Source organism: Oncorhynchus kisutch, linkage group LG11, assembly GCF_002021735.2.
Source record: "Oncorhynchus kisutch isolate 150728-3 linkage group LG11, Okis_V2, whole genome shotgun sequence".
Classification (NCBI taxonomy): Eukaryota; Metazoa; Chordata; class Actinopteri; order Salmoniformes; family Salmonidae; genus Oncorhynchus; species Oncorhynchus kisutch.
In genome coordinates this window covers 51,462,414-51,486,039 of record NC_034184.2, presented here as the reverse complement: position 1 = coordinate 51,486,039, position 23,626 = coordinate 51,462,414, and the positions used below count along the sequence as shown (strand labels likewise).

The 23,626-nt window shown below is 43.0% G+C and overlaps 1 protein-coding gene across 2 annotated transcripts in view; it reads left to right on the top strand.

Moving 5' to 3' along the window:
• LOC109899551 (homeobox protein Mohawk) overlaps window positions 1-17,315 on the top strand; it is a 28,125-nt gene extending 10,810 nt beyond the window's left edge. The window contains exons 6-7 of one of the 2 annotated variants that reach the window (XM_020494889.2): window positions 13,927-13,960; window positions 14,423-17,315. In XM_020494889.2, the coding sequence (XP_020350478.1) occupies window positions 13,927-13,960; window positions 14,423-14,618 (230 nt within the window). In that variant the 3' untranslated portion in view covers window positions 14,619-17,315. The remainder of the gene's footprint in view (window positions 1-13,926; window positions 13,961-14,422) is intronic. The other variant, XM_020494888.2, reaches the window with a different exon arrangement.
• Window positions 17,316-23,626: the final 6,311 nt, after the last annotated feature.

Sequence of the window (23,626 nt, the reverse complement as noted above, 5' to 3'; positions counted from 1 at the left end):
GGCTTGGGCTCACAAGAAAGTTCACATGAACACCTGCTAGCCCCTCATCATCAAAACTCAGCAAAAAGAAAACAAATTAAATTAAAGTTTAATTCTCTGATTCTACATCTGATCTTGTTGTCAGAGAGAGAGTGAGAAAGAGTGAGAGGCTCAGACAGAGTAAGAGAGAGTGAAATAGAGGAAGGGAGAGAGTTAGAGGGAGAGAGAAGGAGCGTTAGAGAGAGCGAGAGTAAGAAAGAAAGAATTAGAGAGATAGAGAGAGAATGGTTAAGCTCCAATTTGCATCATTTCCTCTGGAGTTTTTTTCTCCTGTCTTAACATTCCAGATATTTTAGTAGTGAAATAATTCCTGAGCCTTTTGACAATTATAGAGTGTCTGAAATTTCAGGCTTGAGCTGAGCTGTGTGTCTGAGCGTGTGCATGTGTGTGTGGGTGAGTGTGTTCGTGCGTGCCTGCATGCCTGGGCTGTAGGAGATTGAGAGACTGAGCTCTCAGAACTCTCAAGAGTTCTTGGCACTGGCACATTCGTTATGAGCCCCTACCTTTGCCTCACTTCTGATTCGCTTAAGCCAATGTGTCGTGCCCGCTGATCAGAGCCCATTGGTTAAATGTCCATTAATGGGACAATTGGTGGATGTCTGCCGTGGGTGTTATCTCTGACTTCAGAGAGCAGTCAGACGTGGCAGGAGATGGTGAGTGTAGATTTACTCTATGCGTCCCAAATGGCACCCTATTCCTTACATCCTTTCCCCTATGGGCTCTGGTCAAAGTAGTGCACCACATAGGAAACAGGGTGCCATTTGGGATGAAAGCTTTCTCTGTCCCTGCACTCAGTGGGAAAACCAAAAGCCTTTATTTTTTTTTGCTTGACGTAAAGAAAACATATCTCTGAAATATCCTGTTGGGAATTTCATTGAAAACAAGGAGCAGTAGAATTCCAATGCACATGCCAGTGGTTTCATGCCAAATGACCCTTTTAATGACATATTAAATGGCAGGAATCTCACTGAATGGTTTTCTTCTTGCTCACTACCAGATTTTGCCCCGTCCGATATGATATAGATCATTACACGCCAAATAATTATCTTCATTTCAGCGAAAGGGGAAATATCTTTGGCAGAGGTTTCTCAGAGGTTTGACAGTGGTACATTTTCTCAGGTTCTGTTCTGCGTAGTGTAATGTACTGTATAAGTAAGCACAACTGATATATCATCAATACATGACTTAGGGCTTTATTCAATCCACATCACGGAAGTTCAGCTTTATAGCATTTTTTTTATTTAAAGGCAACGTTCCTGCTTTAGTGGATTGAATAGTGCCCTTAATTTGTGATTTTTTTTGGCTAGAATTTCATATTAAGTTAATGGTGCTCTTTTTTTAAATGTACTAAACAGTTGGTTTGTTCAGCCAAGTTTCCCCCAAAATATTTTATAGGTTCTGTTGAGATTGGATAAGTAGATCAATCAAGAAGAAGAAAATGATCAATTATTGTCTATTTCCCTAATTGTGTAATTTCATTTCAAATCTATTATTGTTTGTAGTTTAGTACCATGACAGCATGGTTTCTATTTCTACTAAATAGTGATAAATGTGGTTGATGTGTTTGTGATATTCCATAGGCCCAAAACGTCTCAGTAATTTCGAGAAGAACACACTCTTTTTCTATTCAGCCATTTTCTCAGACAGACAGGGCCATTCGTTGACTGACATTCAGGGACAACCATCACGTTATGATTGAAGACCACCTGTAAAATTATTTGTAAAATACACTGGCCTCAAAGTGACTTTTCACGAATGCAGGGAGGCAACATTTAACACATAGTTGAGTCTGAAATATGTTCAATGAAAACAGTAGTGTTTGACAGGGCCTCTGAGACTCACAAGGGTCTGTTGAATTAGGTCACAGCAAGTGCCAGACGGTTATTGAATCCTAGAGAATTGTAGTCTAAAAAGCTGTTTAAAAAGCACTTAAAAATCCTATCTACCTGAATGGAAATGTTTAGTAGCCTCGTAACTGCCAGGCTGACTCGGTAGGTGCCTTGGAGCGATGACATAGCGAGAGTGTCAGCCTGCTGTCCCATACAGGTGGAAAGAATAAGGAAACGTCTTGAACACAGTCATCATTATCAGTGGAGCTGGTCTCCTTTTCGTCTAGTCTAATAAGCTATAGAATACTATATGCAGCTGGATATGTATCCCCATAATCAATGACTCCTCCATGGCTGCGTTGACACTGGCAGCCCAATTCTGATATTTTGCCCAACTATTGTAGAAAGAGCTGATCTGATTGGTCAAAAGACCAATAAGTTGAAAAAGATCATAATTGGGCTGCCTGTGTAAACGCAGCCTACTACTCTCAGGACATTTATGAAAGAAACGTGAGTACTGTCCTGATTTATAAAGCAGCAGTACAATTCCGTTGAATGGGTGGAAAGTGGAAAACGTCTGATTTTAGAAAAGAGAAATGTCTCAGACAGTAGCGTTCGTTGAGTGATGTGTAATTTAGTGAAGCTAGTTGTTAGGCGGCCACAGGGAGCTGAGAGGACAATACTTTACTGGCTCTGTATGATGACAATAAGCCTCTGTGGCTGCGTTTACACAGACAGCCCAATTCTGCTTTTTCTTTTTACCACTAATTGGTCTTTTGACCAATCAGATCATCTCTTTTGCCAATAATTGGGCAAAAGATCAGAATTAGTTTGCATGTGTAAACACAGCCTTTGTGACATTGATGGATGCAGATTCCTCTTGCAGTGGCTCATCTTAGGAATCCAACTAGCCAGGCAGGGACGGGAGGACTGGCCACAGATTCCTCTTTCCACCCTTTCATAATAATAAAGGAGGAGAGGGAGAAGGGGGGAGAGGATGGAGGGAGGGAGCAGGACAGAGGCTGTTCCAAGAGAACAACCCAGCAGCCAAGACTCACTAAAGTCCAGTGTGTGTGGTGTCTGTGTGTGTGCACGTTCCTGCATGTTTGTGTGTGTCTGTGAGAAAGATCTTGACTTTTAGAGGGGGGCTGTGGGAGAAGAGTGGAGGGTGGAGGGGGCTGTCGGGAGAAGAAAGTGAGCGTTGCGGCTATGATTAGTAAAAGACAGAGAGAGCGTGGCGTACACCAGCCGTCCTCTCTTTCTCTTCGCCAGTATATTTTGTTGAAAGGTTGGAATGAGTGAGTGTGTGTGTCCATGTGTCTGGTAGAATGAAGACTTTTAAACAGAACGACAAAAGCCATTGATAGTAAAACATTCATAATGGTTAGGATGTGAAGTAAATCAGGTATTTCCCACAAAAGCGGAGAGTGGAATAGAGTGGGGTAGAGTAGAATATCTAATGTATTGCAACCCCATTGTGTCTTTTTGGGTGTGGTGGGTACTGCTTATGGTGGCAAACAGAAGTGGGATCCTGGCTTGATTCGAACTTGATCTTGGCTTGATGTTGTGGTACAGAGTACAAAGTGTGCTAGTGAGTGGATAGGTACATGGAAAGAAAAGGAGGGCTGAGTTCGGTTGGGCTGCTTTTATATTTATAAGATAAATGTTGTCCACCACTTACCAGACAGAAATTGGGTGTGATGCGAACAGAACAGAAACGGAGTAGTACAGAACAAGCCTAGTTCATTCAGACTAGAACAATTGGTTTCATAGAGAAATTAAGTGTGACAAACATAGGCCTAGGCCCTGTTTATAGTGAAACTCCTAACATAGATGTCAGAAGTGGGAGATTAATGACAGAGGCATTGATCAAAAGCTAGTCATCAGCGTCAAAGTATGAGTTGCGTCCAGAATCACAAATTGGTTTCATAAAAATAAAACAATCAGCCTCATGTCTAAAACAATTGCCCACAACAGTGTTCCCATGGGATGGCTGTGAAGGGAGAGAATGGCTTAATGAGAGAGTAGAAGCTGTGACCAGGAGTCAAGGCCCACACACACACACACACACACACACACACACACACACACACACACACACACACACACACACACACACACACACACACACACACACACACACACACACACACACACACACACACACACACACACACACACACACACACACACACACACACACACACACACACACACACACACACACACACACACACACACACACACAGGGAATTGTGACATATGATGCAGCACAAACATATCATATTGGGTTCCAAGTTGGAACTTCCAACTTCTGATTTTTTTGTCCAAGAAAACACTTAAAAATCCAGAGCAAATTGTGTTTACAAAAGAGTTTGGTGTACATCATTTCTTTAGTGCATTTTGTGTACTGCAAACAACTTCCATTTGTCTCAGAGGACCAGGGTTTGTTGAGAAAGGCTGGGAGCAGAAATAGCTTTTAGCTCTGGTTCAGATTCAGAGCAGCGTGTTTTTTTGTGTCTGTACCTGTTCATTCAAACAGAGGATCATGATAAAGTATCTGTTAAATAGTTTAAGAATGGGGCCTTTTCTGAATCTCACTTCGACCACTCGGTCTACGTCATCAGGTGATATCGTTACCATATTAATACTTCCCCAGTGACCCATACACCTCTCTGGTCTTTAGGTCAGTGTTTGAAGTATGCACGTACTGATCCACAGATTTCAGACAAGGCTCCGATTGGAGCTTGTGTCCAACTCTCCTTAATCTCTAACCGCAGGAGGAGCAGAGCTCGCTGTCGTGATGACCGTTTCCGTGCCAACCATCTGCAGCAAACAGACATGTATGAATCCCTGTCACGCTGATCTCTGCTGAGGTTCAGATCTTCCTCAGGGATGTTGATGTGCGGTGGTGGTCGACGTCTCTCTCTCTCTCTCTCTCTCTCTCTCTCTCTCTCTCTCTCTCTCACTCTCACTCACTCACTCACTCACTCACTCACTCACTCACTCACTCACTCACTCACTCACTCTCACACACACACACACACACACACACACACACACACACACACACACACACACACACACACACACACACACACACACACACACACACACACACACACACACACACACACACACACACACGCACACACAAAGAGATGATAATTAACAAGGAATTGCTCTCCTCCAGCCCACTCATTTGGCTGTGACTCTGATTAGCTAGTGTTTGCTGCCACTCGTAAACATACAGACTCTCTGAAACTCAGCCATGTTTAAACACACCAAACACTGTTATGTTTTCAACTCCAAAAACAAAGTGTGAATTTTTGGGGGGATTGTTATCTTTTCCCCCTATCACTGACTGATGCATTGTGGTCTGGGAATGTCATGGTCTGTGTCATCTGCCTCCACGTAGTAGAAAAAGTTGCAGGAATAGGAAAAAGGAAAGACTAAGCCATTTTAAAAGTTATATATAGTGTGCATGGTTAATATTTTATGCATCTGGGATTGTTAATATCTATTATAACATAGCCTGGATGTTATTACTATTACTAGGTCATTACTAGCTACAGTAATATCTGGGGTTCTTACCAGAAAGAGAACAATAATATAATATTTCTAGCAGGAATACAGTGACTGCTGACCTGAATCTGTGCTGTGTCCCAAATGGCACCCTATTCCATATATGGTTACCTACTTTTGACTAGAGCCCTGGTCAAAAATAGTGCACTACAAAGGAAATAGGGTGTCATTTGGGATGCATACTATTACTCCCAGTACAATGGCTCCTCTGTGGCCGCAAAGTTACGACTTACTAGAGGATTATCCAACTCAGCAACGTGTTGCAGCGCTCAACCAAGTCAAAGCCATGATAGATTTACAGACTGAAAACCTGAAACCTAGTGTCCATCCCAAATGGCAACCTATTCCCTATAGTGCACTATGTAGAGAATAGGGTGCCTTTTGGTACGCATCCCTAGAAAGGTGAAACGTTCTGGACTGGTTTGAATGCTAATACTCTGTAATATCGCCTGCTAGTTTGGATTCACGTACTGTACTTGACTGGAATATAAAAGTTCATGCAAATTGGCAATGTAATAGAATACCATATCTTTTTATGCCTATTTTGCGTTTACTCACTCACTGGTTTTGTGAACTTCTTTTTTCAATGTAAAAGTTATGAACTCGAAGCCATGTCATTGTAAGCAAGGCAGGGAAGCAGCGGAAGCACATTTTCCATAAATTCTCTGTCTTTGTGTTTCTATGTGTGAGTGTGACTGGCTTATATTTTGGCTTTGGCCCCTGGACGGCCAGTAATGTGCCAGTGAGGGCCCATGGAGCCCCAGCCTCGGTGTGGCTGCCCAAGAGAGAGGGTGGAGGGTGGAGGGCGATCCCAGGGATGGGTTGGCAGTCCTGGGGCAAGAGAAGTGCCAAGCCATCCCTAACTTCATTCACAGACACCCCTTGACATTCTGAAAAAGTGCAGACCATTTAAAACCACCGGGAAAATAAGAGGACAAAACCAAGCTCTTCATCATGTCACTAGTGACAGTCTAGTTACAATATGTCTCTCTGCCTCACTCTTTTCTCTCCTTTGTTTGTTTATTTGTTTGAGAATAAATATAGGGTCCATATAGGGTTTTTAATGTATTTTTCAACAATCATGACTTGAATAAAGAACTTCGTAAATTATTATCTGATGTGAGGGGCTAGGCGCTCTACCCTGAGAGTTACAGTATGTGACAAGTCAGTCAAATGCATGTGATCTAGTTGAGTTGATGATCATAATGTGCTGTTGGCCTGTTAAGTACGCATTTCACAGGGAGGAAGAGGCGAAACTTTGGCTTCATGAACAAATGTTCTTTGCAGGTCTTCTGTGTCCTCATATTTGTTGATGAATTTCCCACCATGAAAATGTTTCCCCATTCCCCATTCAAATATCTTCATACAGTGCATTTGGAAAGTATTCCGACCCCTTGACCTTTTCCACATTTTGTTATGTTACAGCGTCATTCTAAATAAGAACATTTCCTCATCAATCTACACACGATGCATCATAACGATCATTTACATAAGTATTCAGACCCTTCGGTATGAGACTTGATATCGAGCCCAGGTGCATCCTGTTTCCAATGAGATCCTTGAGATGTTTCTACAACTTGATTGGACTCCACCTATGATAAATTCAATTGATTGGACATGATTTGGAAAAGCACACACCTGTCTATATAAGGTCCCACAGTTGACAGTGCATGTCAGAGCAAAAACCAAGCCATGAGGTTGAAGGAATTACTGTAGAGCTCTGAGATAGGATTGTGTCGAGGGGAAGGGTACCAAAACATTTCTGCTGCATAGTAGGTCCACAAGAACACAGTGGCCTCCATCATTCTTAAATGGAAGAAGTTTGGATCCACAAAGACACTTCCTAGAGCTGGCCACCCAGCCAAACTGAGCAATCCGGGGAGAAGGGCCTTGGTCAGGGAGGTGACCAAGAATCCGATGGTCACTCTGACAGGCCTTTATGGTAAAGTGGCCAGACGGAAGACACTTCTCAGTAAAGGCACATGACAGCCCACTTGGAATTTGCCAAAAGGCACCTGAAGGACTCTCAGACCATGAGAAACAAGATTCTCTGGTTTGATGAAATGAAGATTAAACTTTTTGGCCTGAATGCCAAGCTTCACATTTGGAGGCACCATCCCTATTGTGAAGCATGGAGGTGGCAGCATCATGCTGTGGGGATATTTTTCAGTGGCAGGGATTGGGAGACTAGTCAGGATTGAGGGAAAGATGAACGGAGTAAAGTACAGAGAGCTCCTTGAAGAAAACCTGCCCCAGAGTGCTCAGGACCTCAGACTGAGGTGAAGGTTCACCTTCCAACAGGAAAACGACCCTAAGCACACAGCCAAGGCAACGGAGGAGTTGCTTCGGGACAAGTCTCTGAATGTCCTTGAGTGGCCCAGCCAGAGCCAGGTGTTGTACACGATCTAACAGCTCTGAAGAGACCTGAAAGTAGATGTGCAGCGACGCTCCACATCCAACCTAACAGAGCTTGAGTGGATCTGCAGAGAAGAATAGGAGAAACTCCCCAAATACGAGTGTGCCAAGCTTGTAGCGTCATGCCCAAGAAGACTCGAGACTCAACAAAGTACTGAATAAAGGGTCTGAATACTTATGTAAATGTGATATTTGTGAAGTTTTTTTTATACATTTGCAAACATTTATAAAAAACGTTGTTTGCTTTGTCATTGTCATTGCTTTGTCATTGTGTGTATTGTGTGTAGATTGATGTGGGGGAAAAACGAGTTCATCAATTTTAGAATAAAGCTGTAACGTAACAAAATGTGGAAAAAGCCAAGAGGTCTGAATACTTTCCGAATGCACTGTAGATACTGCCCCCCATGTATACCCCAATCACCATAAAACATGAATTCACTGCACAGGAGGCTGCTGAGAGGAGAACGGCTCATAATAATGGCCGGAAAAGAGCCAATGTAATGGCATTAAACACCTGGAAACCAAGTGTTTGATGTATTTTATACCATTCCACCAATTCCACTCCAGTCATTACCACGAGCCCGTTCTCAGGTGCCACAAACCTCCTGTGATTTACTGTTGCTGCATATGTTGGCTCAATGGGAAATTATTTTTGAATTCCTATCGCGCAAATAGAGCCCTAACCCTTTTATCAGTGATTTTAATTGAATTTTGAGGCAGAGAAATACTTTTTCTAATGTTCGCAAGTATTGCCCGTTATTGTTTTTGTTTTTTAAGTTAACAGAGTTAACTTGGCCCATAATGTCTCTTTTCCAGTAAGTTGTGCTGAAAGCTTGGTTACGGACTGAACGGCTTCCTCTCTGTTAGAGATGACAGCACTCAGGATTACTCATCTCTTAGGATGCTTCTTAAATAGCACCCTATTTCATATATAGTGCACTGCTTTTCACCATGGCCCATAGGGCTTTGGTCAAAAGTAGTGCACTATGTAGGGAAAAAGGTGCCATTTGAGACAGAATCTAATACTGTAACTCCTGAGTCATAACATACTGATTGACCTTCTCCAGTTAGCGGAGGCGCATGATTGGATGATCACAGCGCTGTCCAGCTCTCCATTGGTCGGTTGACCTCTGGTCTATCAGTGGGGTGTCTGTGATTGCGTCCGTCCCCATCTGTGATGTATATTTATTCTCTTTTGTCTGGCTTTCAGGAGCTGCACGGGTAATAGGCTGAGCTCACTGATCACTAATCTAGCGCAGCCTCTGGTTTGGTTTGTGCACCAGAGGCTGGTGTGGTGTGTTTATTGTTGTGTGTCGCTAACAACAGCACCAGCTGGTTGTGATAAAGCATACCCATCCTCTCTAAGCAGGTGGAATTTATTCCCACTCTCATTTGTAAGTTTGTTGTTGATTGTTTTTGCTCCAATGTTTTGTTTCTACATTTTCCGCTGTATTCACTCTCCTCTATTACCTGCAGTGATGTTAAGTGAACAAATATTTTTGGACTTTCACCTCCACGCCAGAAGCCATCAAACTTCTTTCCCCTCACCGATCTTTAAAAAAAGTCTATGAAATCCTGCTGTCAGTATAACAGAAAGGCAACAGCAAAGTTAACTGCTTGACTTTCAGTTCAGTAGCAAAGAAGGAGAAAACCTCCCAAAAGAACAGAAAAATAATAAAAGGTCCTGCTATGGTTTATTGACAATTTATAGTTTGTTTGGCACGGTCATTGTTTAAAAAAAAATCAGAGTTTTAGATGTTTTAGGCAAAGGAAGTTGGAAATGGAGTTTTAGCTTGAGATGATCCATTTCCAGCTCAGCTCTCCATCCGTCGTTCCCTTCCCGGAGGCGGTGGCCCTGCTGGGCTCTGGCCTGGGTCTGGGTCGGGGATTCTGGGTAAACCACGCTTGTGGCCCCACCCTCTTCTCCACTCTGCTCAGCTCCTAACCTGCAGGAGGCGTCACACAAACACGGCTTTTATGGGACTTTGAGGGGATTCAATGGCATATGGAAACTGGCTGCCCTGCTCTGAAACACACTGGACTGGAACCCACAACGGCCTCAGAGAGAGTTCTGCAGACCAGATCTGGGTCCAAATAATACTTGAAATATCTATTTTTAATCTGTGCTTGATTGAGCTTGCCTTTTGCAATTGATCCGATAGAATAGTATTTGACGGGCCTTCCCGGGTGGCGCAGTGGTTAAGGGAGCTGTACTGCAGCGCCAGCTGTGCCACCAGAGACTCTGGGTTCGCGCCCGGGCTCTGTCGTAACCGGCCGCGACCGGGAGGTCCGTGGGGCGACGCACAATTGGCCTAGCGTCGTCCGGGTTAGGGAGGGTTTGGCCGGTAGGGAAATCCTTGTCTCATCGCGCACCGGCGGGCCGGGCGCAGTGCGCGCTAACCAAGGTTGCCAGGTGCACGGTGTTTCCTCCGACACATTGGTGCGGCTGGCTTCCGGGTTGGATGGCGCTGTGTTAAGAAGCAGTGCGGCTTGGTTGGGTTGTGTATCGGAGGACGCATGACTTTCAACCTTCGTCTCTCCCGAGCCCGTACGGGAGTTGTAGCGATGAGACAAGATAGTAGCTACTAAAACAATTGGATACCACGAAATTGGGGAGAAAAAGGGGTGAAATTCAAAAGGGGAAAAAAAGGTATTTGACAGATTTCAAGTAGTATTTGGACACAGGTCAACTGCAGATATTCCATTTGAGCCTACTAAACAGTCAGACTCTGTACTCGCCTTATCAGAAACACCACAACGCAGATTACAGTAACTACAAGACAAAAGATGCAAAAAGGTGTCTTGTAGCAATGCCATAATCCTTGTAGGGTATTGCTGTATATGGCTTTAGCAACCAATCCATACCCTTCCTGACACCATAGTAAACATTGTGCTAATATTTCCATGTAGGAACATTACAACATAACAACTTACAGCACATTAAAACAATGTAATTGGGATGTAATTACATAGCTGCGATTATACAGAATGAATGAATGGAGCATATTTTAAATCAGTCCTTGAAATATGCTGGAATAGACTAAACCATTGGCACCTGAGCCGTAGAGAAAACAGAGTGCTTGCTCCCCCACTATCAAAATAGGGGAAGCAAACATGTTTTGGCACCTCCACTTTTCTTACCATAAAATGATTGTATTCCATTGGGTAATTTGTCATTTCCACTGATTACTAATGTATGAGTAGACCCCTGCAAATTCCTGTGAAGTATTACAGCAGTCTAACAAAGTAGAAGGGTTTTCACCTAATATTGTAGAGATAAAGTAAAAAATTTGGTCAATTCAATCAGAAATCAGAGAGCAAAGCTGGAAAGGGAAAGGAGGGTGAAGAAGAAAACACATTGTACTAATTTCAAGGTTTTTAAATGGCCTGTGAAGCCGTGGAAGAAATACTTGTTCTTGACATATAACAGATATAGTTTTTCCTCGCGAAAGCAAAGGGAGAAACATAATTGCATTTGTTTTGGCTGGACTGCCTGTGAATGGTCAATCTGAAGCACCTTAAACACAGTGTGTTACTGTACGTCACTCCAGTCAGAGGAAGAGTGAGAGAGAGAGAGAGAGAGAGAGAGAGAGAGAGAGAGAGAGAGAAAGAACTGGTGAGACTGATAAAGAGAGAAGGAAAGAGTGGAAGAGAGAGCAAAAGAGAGGGGAGAGACTCAAGGGATGAAGCGAGAGATAAGAACCAAAAGAAAAAGGAAAAGAAGGAGAGAGAAAGATGTGGCCAGACGAGTATTCAGGAATGTTCTAAAGAGTTGAAACCCAAGCTGCGGTTTGTTCTCTTTGTAATCGCCTCACAACTTTTTCCTCTCTCTCTCTCTGTCCTTCCTCCCCTCTCTCTCTTAGAATCTCAAACAAGGTGAGTTGACTTTATCCCCCTAAAGACCATCTCTCTCTGTGGAGTTAAACTATTACTGAGAGGAACAGGAAACAACAGGAAATGTCATAATCAGCCTCGTATCAGCCTGGGGTTTTGCAGGTCAGTGCGGGTCACGGCACATGTGAACGTTTTCGGGAAAACAAGCAGCCAGCGAGGAGAGAAAGGCGTTTGGAATGATTAGGTGTTTTGCTGTTTGGCCCTGCAGGAGTCTGTATTCCCGGTCTGGACTCCGCATTTAGGTCTTTGGAAAAATGAACGGGTGAGGTGAAAGGCGGCGGTGCGCAGCGGTGAAATCCGTCTGTCCATTCTCCGGTGTCGGAGGGGTTCTGGGACCCTTGCAGGAGGAAGTGAGGACATGGTTTTCCAGCTCCACAGTTGTGTAGGAGAAATGACTGTAACTAACAACTCTGTCCCCACCCGACCCTCCTTCCCTGCTATTTAGACGTGTGGGAACAAATTCCAGTGCAAATGTGCGATGGGGATTTTCATTAGTGTAACAAAACGATCAAAATGACTTGCGGTGTTGGCGGTACAAGTGTTTGCTTGTTAAAGGGACTCATACTTGTTACAAACATTTTCTTTAAGGGGAAATGCGGTGTGAGGCGAGCGTCTGTCTCTCCTCTGTGTCTCTGAGTCTATGGGGCGATCCGGGAGGGCAATCATCGTAAATGAAAGCAGCTGGCGTCCACATGAGAGAGAAAGAGAGAGAGAGAGAGAGAGAGAGAGAGAGAGAAAGAGAGAGAGAGAGAGAGAGAGAGAGAGAGAGAGAGAGAGAGAGAGAGAGAAATGGAAGAAAAAGAAAGAGAGATAGAGCCTCACCCAAATCAGTTGCCTGGTCTAGACTCAATGCTCAACTCAAACACAGGACAGCTGATTATCTAAGCAAAGACTGCTGGGTATTACTGTACAAATTCTTCAGAGAAAGGCACAATTCTCCACAGCAAATCTGACAGACCTGAAGCTTTGTGGTAGTGTTAACTTTAGCATAGACACTCACGGGTTCCCTCTTAGTTTCATCTCTCTCCCCTCACACCCTCCCTCCTTAAAAGCAGCTCATTGGCCTTAGCCATGTGTTTTGTTAATTCAAAGTGTTTGCCTGAAGGCTTCATGAGCAGGAAATCCAGATGCTCTGGTCTCTTTTAATGGGCTTGGAGGGTCCCAAGCCAGTGTCATCATCATCACTGGCTAGAACTCGCCGCTAGGCAGAGGCTAGCCCTGGACCCAAACACTGCCCCCTCACCCCACCCTCCCACCCTACTTCCTACCCCCTCTCGAAGCTCTCTACAGCTTGGCAGCTAGTGAGAGTACATGAGGCCTGCTGCGACTGTGCCACCATTACCCAACACACACAAGCACACACACATACAGACATACACTCACACACATACGCTCACACATGCACGGACGCAAGCATGCACACAAACACACACACACACAGAATCACACACACCATCATAACAGTCCCTCTACCTTAAGGTCTGTCTGGTAATCACACAGTGAGAACACAGAACAATAGATGGGCCTGGTTGTGAACAGACCGATTGACTGACTTCATTGTTTTATTCCTGACTAATGTTTTTCATATGAGCTATAAACGGCTACTATTTGAGTATGTGTGTGTTGGTAAAGCATATGAAGATACGTATCTCTATTTCTCTCTCTCTCTCTCTCTCCCGCTCTCTCTCTCTCTCTCTGACAACACAATCATATATTCTCAGTCTCATTTATTTTCAAAGGAAAGTATTAGTGTATACAGTTTAGGATTCATAAATATCAGATATGCAGGTGTGATTCATGTCAAAATATGATTGTTACAGTGCCTTTTCAGTTTTTTACATATGTCCATTATTACATGGCTACTATTTGTTTTGACATCTGAATCAAGAGCGGAAACAGAGAAACGCATGTTACTGCAGCGCACACACACACACACACACACACACACACACACACACACACACACACACACACACACACACACACACACACACACACACACACACACACACACACACACACACACACACACACACACACACACACACACACACACACACACACACACACACACACACACACACACACACACACACACACACACACACACACCACCTCACCAGCCCTCAAGAAAATCCTTAATATTTTACTGTTGTGATTCCAGAAACCATGGATCATGGATCAAGTAAATGTGACAAGTGAGTGTATTTTACAGATACCTTCTGCATGTTTTTTTTCTCTCTCTATGATTATTAACTACTTGTAGAACTCCCCCTCCTCCAACTCTGCGTTTGTTCTGCCTCTCTTCTCTGTGTGTGTGTATTGTTCACCTCTTTCTCATCCAACTCTGCGTGCTCTCCTCTGCATTGTGTGTAGTTTCCCATCTTCTAACTCTGTGACGTTCTCTGTGTGTGTTGTGAGAGAAAATGCAGTTCGAGGACAGCATACAGGTAGACACAGACACTCTTCTTTCTCTGCTCTCTCTCTATCTCACTCTCTCTCTCTCTGTGCAATGTTCTCCTTCTTCTGACTGCGTTCTCTGTCTCTCTCCTGCATGCTGTGTAAGGTTTTCCCTCCTCTAAATCTGTGTTCTCTCTCGGGGTTATTTAGTGTCCTCTCCTCTAAACTCTGCGTTCGTTCTCTCTGTGTGTTGTGTTCAGGGGTGGCGTTCTGAAGGAGAAGGTACGGGGCAAAGACGAGACGTACTGGAAAGAGATCAACGCAGCCATGGCCTTGACTAACCTGGCGCAGGGAAAGGACAGCAATGCATCAGGGACGACGAGCTGCATCATCCAGAAGTCCTCTCATATATCAGAAGTAAAGACTGTCAAAGTGCCTCTGGTGCAGAAGTACTAGCGCCTATCACCAGAGTCGTCTGCCTCCAACTTATCTCCCCTTCCACTCTCTATGCAACACCAACATTCCCTCTGAAAACTCACTCTGAAGAGTCAGTCAAAAAAACGAAACAAGTAACAAGTACTCTCTTCTTTGGTTCTGTTTGGTTTAAGTCAGTATAAATGCAACAGAACTTAAGACAACCTATTTTGTGTGTCGGTCGATGTGTTTTATTTTTATTTTTTAAAACCTGCAGTACATGCATTAGACAAGTGTTGATATGATCATCTTTAACTGCATTATTCTGTTCTCAACGAGACACTTTTGTAATGTTAACTTATTCGCTTTTTTATACTCCGAAATTTGTATTGTACTTTTGCCAAAGTGCCTTTTGGAAGCAGAGCAACACACCCTGTGTGGTAAATAATGTACAGACAGAGTGTCTCTGGGAACATAAAGGACTATTTGAAGTGGCTAGGTGAGTGAAGTAGAAATATATGGTCATATAAGCTTCTTCTGAAGCGGTCCCTTTCTCCCTGATATGTGCCTTAGAACTTGGATGAATTTAGCTCATCATCGAGAGGCACAGCTGTTAAATAACATCTGAACTGATCTAATTTATCAAGACACACCACGTTAAGCCACATCTCCCTGATGGCATTGTGTATGTTTTGTCTGAGTCCTCATTATGACTGTAAATTGAACACTGTTATGTCTCAGACAGAATACAACAGACCTGCCAACAATAACTGTGAATATATATAAAGTTCACTCCAGTGCAGCAAAACACACTAACACTGACATGAAGCCCTCGAGGGTTAGAATCGATAGGATAGCAGCAGATCCACTGTTCTGTTGATAGTCACCACCACCATCATATTTTCCACAGGGATTTTCTTTTCCAACGTGGAAGTATTCTTATCAAGGCTTTAGCCTGGAAAGCCCAAGCAAATGTTGAACTAGCACCATCATACAGGCACGCTCACGTGCACATACACACGCAGGCAGGCGCACACAGTCACACGCACACACACACCTGGTCGAAGGTTTGGTCGGCAAAGTGCTGTTGAAACGAAGAGTGGCATGAACTAAAAGGGATGCTTTTGTTTCTGTTATCAGTGTTGTATTATATGAACTACAGTGTCGCTGCCTTCTCTTCTCACATGTTTCCGTTCAGAACAAGGTACTTCAACAGTGGAAAAAAAGACTAGCTCACCAGGCCGTTTGATCCTACACTCCTCCTCAGCTGTTTAGAATCACATTCAAATTGCTGTTTACAAGAAGAGAGAGAGATAGAGAGAGACTTACTGTTTGACCTAATTTTTTTCCCTCAGTATTATCTCAGAAGGCAAAGCGACACGTGTTCAAGTATTTGTTATTGTGAGTTTGTTTATCGCAGAGGTTGTTCTGTTTCTATCAAAGTTTTACCTAGCCATACCGCATTAAGTGTTGTTTTTTTGACCGAATGGAAAGAATCCTCCTGAAATACTTCTAAAGTATGTACAGTGCATAGGTTATTTACATTGTAGCAACCCCGATGCCAAGTACGCAACCGAGAGAAACCAAGTTGGACTGTTTGAGTAACTGTAGTCGGTCATTTTCTGCCGACTCACTAATTGTATGTATATCTTCAAGGTACTGTTTATGTGTCAAAAATGTACACTTCTTTATTCTCTCTGCTGTTTGGGCCCTTTGTTTGACAACCTAGACTGTGCTTGTGATCAAGGGGTGATTGAGAAAAGCTGCACAAAGTTACTTTTAGAAACAACTCTTAATGTTGAATGTGCAAACCGTTATAAGCTGCACTTAGCTCTCTGTTCTCCACTAGAAAGAAACAAGAGGAAAAGCCGTCACTGAGAATTTATGGGATTGAGTTTAGGGGGAAAAACAATGTGTTTATTATACATATCTTGCTAAACTACGCACAGACACACATATACACACTTATTTTTGTTAGCGTGCCTATGGTAGCAGCGTAATAAATGAAGGAATCACACTAGCCAATCCCCAGGCACTATATTCTCATGCGGGAGACTTCGGTCCACATGTGTTTTTTATACACCTGATCCTGTAAGAGGCGCTGTAGGGTAACCTTTTCCCTCACTCAGTGTGTTAATAATCCATCCATATGTTTAGCTGGGGCACAACCCTCACACCTCACAGGGAATGCAGCCCATTCCATACGGAATACAACCCAGTTGCCAGAGAAACTAAGGCTTCTAAAGCACAGAACAGAACAGCCATTGTTATACCTGTAGTCACTCAGCAACTTCGCTGAGTGTACAAAACATTAAGAACACCTCGTCTGGGGGGGTGCAACTCAATTTTAGGAAGGTTTTCCTAATGTTCAGTATACGCAGTGTTTAACTGTACCCCAAAGCTTCGGTTCGGTATGATCGATATTTTCCTTTCCTGTGCACAAACTCATGCTTTCAAAACAACAACTGACAAACGGAGAGCAATTGACTTTTGTCATATTTTTGAAAATCTATAAATTATTAAGGATTGTAAAGAAAAAAAAGAAGCTGGTGACAATAGTCCGTTTTTTATTGTTAAGTTATATGAGTTCAAATTTTTTGATAGAGACTGGATTGTTATCCAATGACCAAATGAATCATATCTCATTGTATTGTCTGATTTCGCTTTTATGTAACATTTACTTTCGTGATACTATGGTTTCTTCCACAAAACATTGAATAAACCCTTGAAGAAATTGTATGATATTGCCTTATTGCTCAATTTGCGATCCTGAGAAAAAAGATATATTCATGGAAAATATATAAACTTTTACAATTTTTTGTCCAACCACTGGGTTATTTTTCTGTCAACTTTCGAACATGAAAAAACAACCATGTTATTTTGTTTTTATTTTGATAACAAATATGAAACTCTTGCATCAGTAAATTTGACATAAAATAGAAAGATTTAGAAGAAACTACACTGTGTATTTGTCTGACAAAACAACAAACTCAGCATTGTTATCTGCTAAAAACACATTTAACACACTTTCACTTTCGGCATTCTGGGTTAAAGTCGTCCTTCCCTCCCAGCCCGGTCTTGTTTGCTGGATATATCCCTCAACATACAGCCTCGCAAAAATATAATGTAGCAATTGATCTCTGATTGGGCCCCGGTTCAAACACAGGCTGTTGACGTATTTCTTCAGTCTAATTCTTCTGTGAATTCCTCTGAAAAGGCAATCCATTAATTAAGCTACATGCAATTGTCTGGTTTCTGTTCAGTAGTATTGAAACACTGAAGACAAATACAAGGGAGGAGAGCATGAATTATGTAATGTAATTTCCTAAGTGAAAAAAAGTCACCCACCGCTGTTCTGATGGTCTTAATTCTTCCCATGACTATGTCCCAAATCACACCACATTCCCAGAGCCCTGGTCAAAGTAGTGAAAAGCCATTTGGGACGCAGGCCATGATTCAACAACAGATGTGGGACATATTTATTTACAATACAGGAGGGATGTGGTTTTCTAAAGAGCATTTTCAGAGCTAAACAAACAAATCAGACAACCCCTCAGTGGGATGTCTCTGTCGCCACATATACACTGTTACACTGGGCTATGGTGTTTGGTATCACTGGTCTTGTTTCACTTCCTTCATTGGGATTCTCAAACATTGCTTTCAGAAAGTTGTGCCTTCTTTGTGCGTTGTGCACATCGACTTATTACAGTGTCAACTTTTTTCATACCTATTGTGGTGAATACATGTGCATTGTATACAATGCTATTGAGACCGTGTGGAGAGTGGACAATCAAGCCTTTGTGCCGGGATCATGCTGTCTCCCCTCCACAGTGAAGCTGGAGGAAGAGTGAATTCATGGCACAGAGGCGAGCCTCTAGGTGTGTCCTTGTCCTCTGGGTGTGGTGTTCTCCTCTTCCTTTCCTCTCCTCTTCAGTTTATTTTAATGGCTCTACCATGCCACCACTGCTCTGCTCGCCACCCAAACCTGAGCCCTACCACGGGGTAGGGGCCAAGGTACTCTCACTCCAGGGAGGGGGGAGGGGGTTTAGAGGGAGACAGAGAGAGAGAAAGAGAGAGAGGGAGGTATAGGGAGAGGCAGAACAGAAGAGACAGAGAAACATACAAAGGTAGAGAGAGAATGAGAGAGACAGAGGGAGAGAGAAAAAAGACAGAAGCAGAGAGTCTAAAGGAGTCCTTCCCAAGCCAATAGCAGTGAACACTAAACACCCCAAGCGGAATGGTGCTGCCCGGCCCTGGAAAGCCCTCCACCCATGGTTCCATCAGTCAGTCAGGACCAATCAGACGAGGGCTCTATGAAGGGCCAGCGGTTTAGCGAGGGACCACTGGGAATCCACTGGATGCACATGATCCTGGACCCCAAGCCAGCTGGAGCTAACCCCTGCCTCTCTCTTTCTCTTTCTGGAGCTTACTGCTCTCTCCCCCCGTCTCCCTTCCCCCTCCCCCTCTCGCTCTCTCTATCCGTCTCTCAGACAGCTATCCCTGAAACTTGCCAAAATAATTATATCAGGTGTTTTGACCCATCTCTCTGTTCTCATCTCTCATTAAGTGACCTGGCAAAACACCCACATCTGAGCAATAGTTTCCATCGAAAATACTAAGCGATATTCCAACATGTTTTCTTTTTTCTATTATGTCCCAAATGGCACCCTATTCCCTATGTAGTACACTACTTTTGACCAGGGCAAATGGGGCTGTATTCAAAATTAGTGCACTGTGTAGGGAATAGGGTTTCATTTGGGACAAAGTTTTGTGTTTGTCTGTTGGGCTTGAAGTTGAAGACACCCATTTGCTGAAAGATTTGAAAAGTGATGTGGAACTAATAGCTGTTATCTCAGAGCGGGAGATGGACAAGTGGAGATGCTCGCTTGGCCGACGACTTGACAGATTCCAGATCACCTTGTTTTTACCCCGGACAGAAAAGGAATTCAACTCAGATACCGTAAGAGGAAAATCACACAGGTTTGAATCCAAGAACCAAATAAATGATTCCTGAAAATCCATTAAATTAAAAAAAGAATATTTCCTATTTTTTGATGAGGAAATCTAACCTCTTCACCATACTGAAGTAATTAGTTACCTTGCAGAGGAGAGGATGCTCCAACAGTAAGTTCATTAGATCCAGTCCTTACTGTGTCCCAAATGGCACCCCATTCAATATGTAGTGCACACACTTTGACCAGGACTCATTGGGCTCTGATCAAAAGTAGTGCAGTAATAATGAATAGGGTGCATTTAGGACACATACCACTCAGTATGCTTGGAGACAAATATAAACAGAAAAATACATTCAGCTTGTAATTCATAAATTCCTCAACTAATTTATTGATTACAAATGTGTCTGGCTTTGCAATCATCTCAGTAATATGTCTTGCAGTTTTTTTCACGTGTCTTTTTAATACATCATATAATTTGAGGAGGCTTTTACATCATACAAAGGTGGAGGCTTTCAAAGCCACGTGAATAATGCTGTGGGAGTCTCAACTCTCATGATAAGGAGTGTCGACAAGACACATAGGAGTCAATGGGTCAAAAAGTGGCAACAGTTCAAATCAACATTTTTTTTTATTTTTTTTTATTTTTATTTCAACTCATAGGATTCATACAATACATTTATAGATTTTTTTATTTTTTATCACCCCACCCCTTACTGGCAATCTGATATCATGTAAAATAAATAATGACAAAAAATCGAATAAATGAATATTAGGAAAGGGGGATACCTAGTCAGTTGTACAACTGAATGCATTCAAATGAAATGTGTCTTCCGCATTTAACCCCAACCAACACTCTGAATCAGAGAGGTTTGGTGGGCTGCCTTTATTGACTTCCACATCACCGGCGGCCGTGGGGGAACAGTGGGCTAACTGCCTTGCTCAGGGGCAGATCGACAGATTTTTACCTTGTCAGCTCAGTGATTCGATCCAGCAACCTTTCAGGTACTGGCCCAACGCTCCTATCCGCCAGGCTACCTGCCGCCCATAGTAAATCTACTGAACAATACACCATTATAGTCTCAGAAATAATGACAAATTATTGATACACATTCATGGATGTAAAGGCCCGTTGGTTAAGAGTTCAGAAACATCCCCTGATACTTTTTTCCATGTGTCCAGAGTGGACACCTTGGCCCTGTGGATCCTGGCTGTGGAGAGTGGACACCTTGGCCATGTGGACCATGGCTGTGGAGAGTGGACACCTTGTCCCTGTGGACCATGGCTGTGGAGAGTGGACACCTTGGCCCTGTGGACCATGGCTGTGGAGAGTGGACACCTTGGCCCTGTGGACCATGGCTGTGGAGAGTGGACACCTTGGCCCTGTGGACCATGGCTGTGGAGAGTGGACACCTTGGCCCTGTGGACCATGGCTGTGGAGAGTGGACACCTTGGCCCTGTGGACCATGGCTGTGGAGAGTGGACACCTTGGCCCTGTGGACCATGGCTGTGGAGAGTGGACACCTTGGCCCTGTGGACCATGGCTGTGGAGAGTGGACACCTTGGCCCTGTGGACCATGGCTGTGGAGAGTGGACACCTTGGCCCTGTGGACCATGGCTGTGGAGAGTGGACACCTTGGCCCTGTGGACCATGGCTGTGGAGAGTGGACACCTTGGCCCTGTGGACCATGGCTGTGGAGAGCTCCATAAGTACAATTTCTTTAAATTTGAGCAATGGTAACTGATGAGGTTGAATCCACCTTTGTACAATCATTATCTTAGCGGTTGTGGTTCCTGCCAACCACACTATCTGTTGGCGTTCTGACGAGTGCAAATCAGAGTCATCACAAAGCAGCATCCCCATTGGATCTAACAGCAGTATTTTATCTATAAGGACAGAAATGATGTTGTTGGCTTTCCCCCAGAAAAGGCATTTACACAACACATTCTGAAAAGTACCAGTGTGGTGCAGAACTCACATAATGGCAATGGATTTTGAGGTGTTTGATAGGTTCTATGGCAAATGTTTTAATTAATGAATTTGGTGATTGTTTTTTTAAAAATTGGTGATTGTTTTTTTTAGATGATCCAGATATATTTTTCTATACCGTCTCCCAATCCATTTGTCTGTCAGCAAGTGTAAAATCCTTTTCCCACACAGTGGATAGAGTTAATGTTTTTTGTGCTGTTAGAATTAATTGACTATAGACATCAGAAACAAGTCCTTTTGAGGGGCGTCTTTCCGTCAGAAGTTTGACCAATGGGTGTACTGCTAGTTCTGCTCCCCAGGGGACCCCATAGACTCTCATGGATAGGCGGAGTTGAAGGTAAAGACAAAATGATGAACCTGGGACATTAAAACACTGGCGGATTTCCTGGAAACTGAGAAGTCCATTCAAATTGAGAATGTCTTTGAAAATATAAATACACTTCTTAGACCAAGAATCTGATGTGTGTCTTACACACTAATAATTCTTTATTACATCATATAGGATAGTATGAAAGCCATTTAAGATTAGATCTCATATGCTTCTCTGTAGCTATCCACACATCTACTGAACATGCTATAATGGGTCCAAACAATAACGGCATTTTTTTTTAGGAGTCAACCCAGAAAATAATACATCTTGTAATCTAATTGGTGAAACTATTGACTTTTCTACAGCACGCCAAGGAACAGAAGCCTCTGGGTATAACCAGGTCTTCAGGAAATTCATTTGGAATGATAGGTGAAACAATTTTAGATTTGGAACTGCAAGGCCACTGAATACTTTTGTTCTCTGTGGTGTTGCATATTTAATTAGTGGTCTCTTTCTCCCCCCCAAAATGAACTTCTTTATGACAGAGTCAAGTTTAGAGCAACAGTCTATAGGAGGAGTCAGTGGTAACACGGAACCCATAAAATTGATATGAGAGAGGACATTCATTTTAATTATTGCGATTCTAAGATGCAAAGAAGTGGACATAGCGGACCATCTTTGTATATCTTCTGAATTGTTTCTAAATAGTTCTTCCTGCAGTAGTGTGAATAGAGGAGGATACAGTAATGCATAAGATGGTGATTTGTTTCTTCACTGGAATCATGGGTGGTAAATGCATGCTTCCCATAGCTGAGTTAAGATGTAGTAGTGCTGATTTAGACCAGTTGATCTTGGTGTGAAAATAGAAGTGGTGGAAAAAGTACCCAATTGTCATACTTGAGTAAAAGTAAAGATACTTCAAATGGAAAATGACTCGAGTAAAAGTGAAAGTCACCCAGAAAAATTCTACTTGAGTAAAAGTTTACAGGTAATTGGTTTTAAGTATACTTAAGTATCGAAAGTAAAAGTATGATTCATTTAACAAATGTCCTTATATTAAGCAAACCATACGACACCATTTTCTTGTTCTTTTAATTTATGGATAGCCTATGGCACACTACAGCACTCAGACATAATTTACAAACAAAGAATTAGTGTTTAATGAGTCTGCCAGATCAGAGGCAGTAGGGTTGACCAGAGATGCTCTCTTCGATTGGTATTGCAGAGGTTCAGCGCCGTAGCGTGACTGAAATTGAAAGCAATGTTCCCACATTCGCCTGAGACTGCACTCATGGTAAATGCCGCATGTGTCGACTCAATCGGAAATGACCTTAACATTTTCATGCGAGCGATAGTGCTGAACTTCGGAGATATGTATTAAATCGAGCTCTTAGTTTCCACTACAAATACCATAAAACGTTGTGATGCAATTGTCTTTCATATACACTCAATACCCCAGTGGACACCTTGAGAAGATCATTATAAAATTGCATCCAAAATGCAAAACAAATCTGTTATGCACAGCCATATGTAGTGGGATTCCTTGAGTGTTTATTTCAGGATAATTCCTGTGAATTTTCTCCCCTGTATCCCAGGTCTTAGTCCAGCCAGGAGTCACACATAGCCTGCAGCTATAGCAGAAGTGTAAAAAAACACACACACACACGCACACAGAGCAAGAAAAAGCCAGGTTCAGCTGCGTGTCCCTTCAGCTTTTTCCTAACCTTCATAATCCTCTCTTCATAATTGACCTGTTGTTGTTCTCCTGAGACGGACCTGGCGAAACAGCTGCTACAAA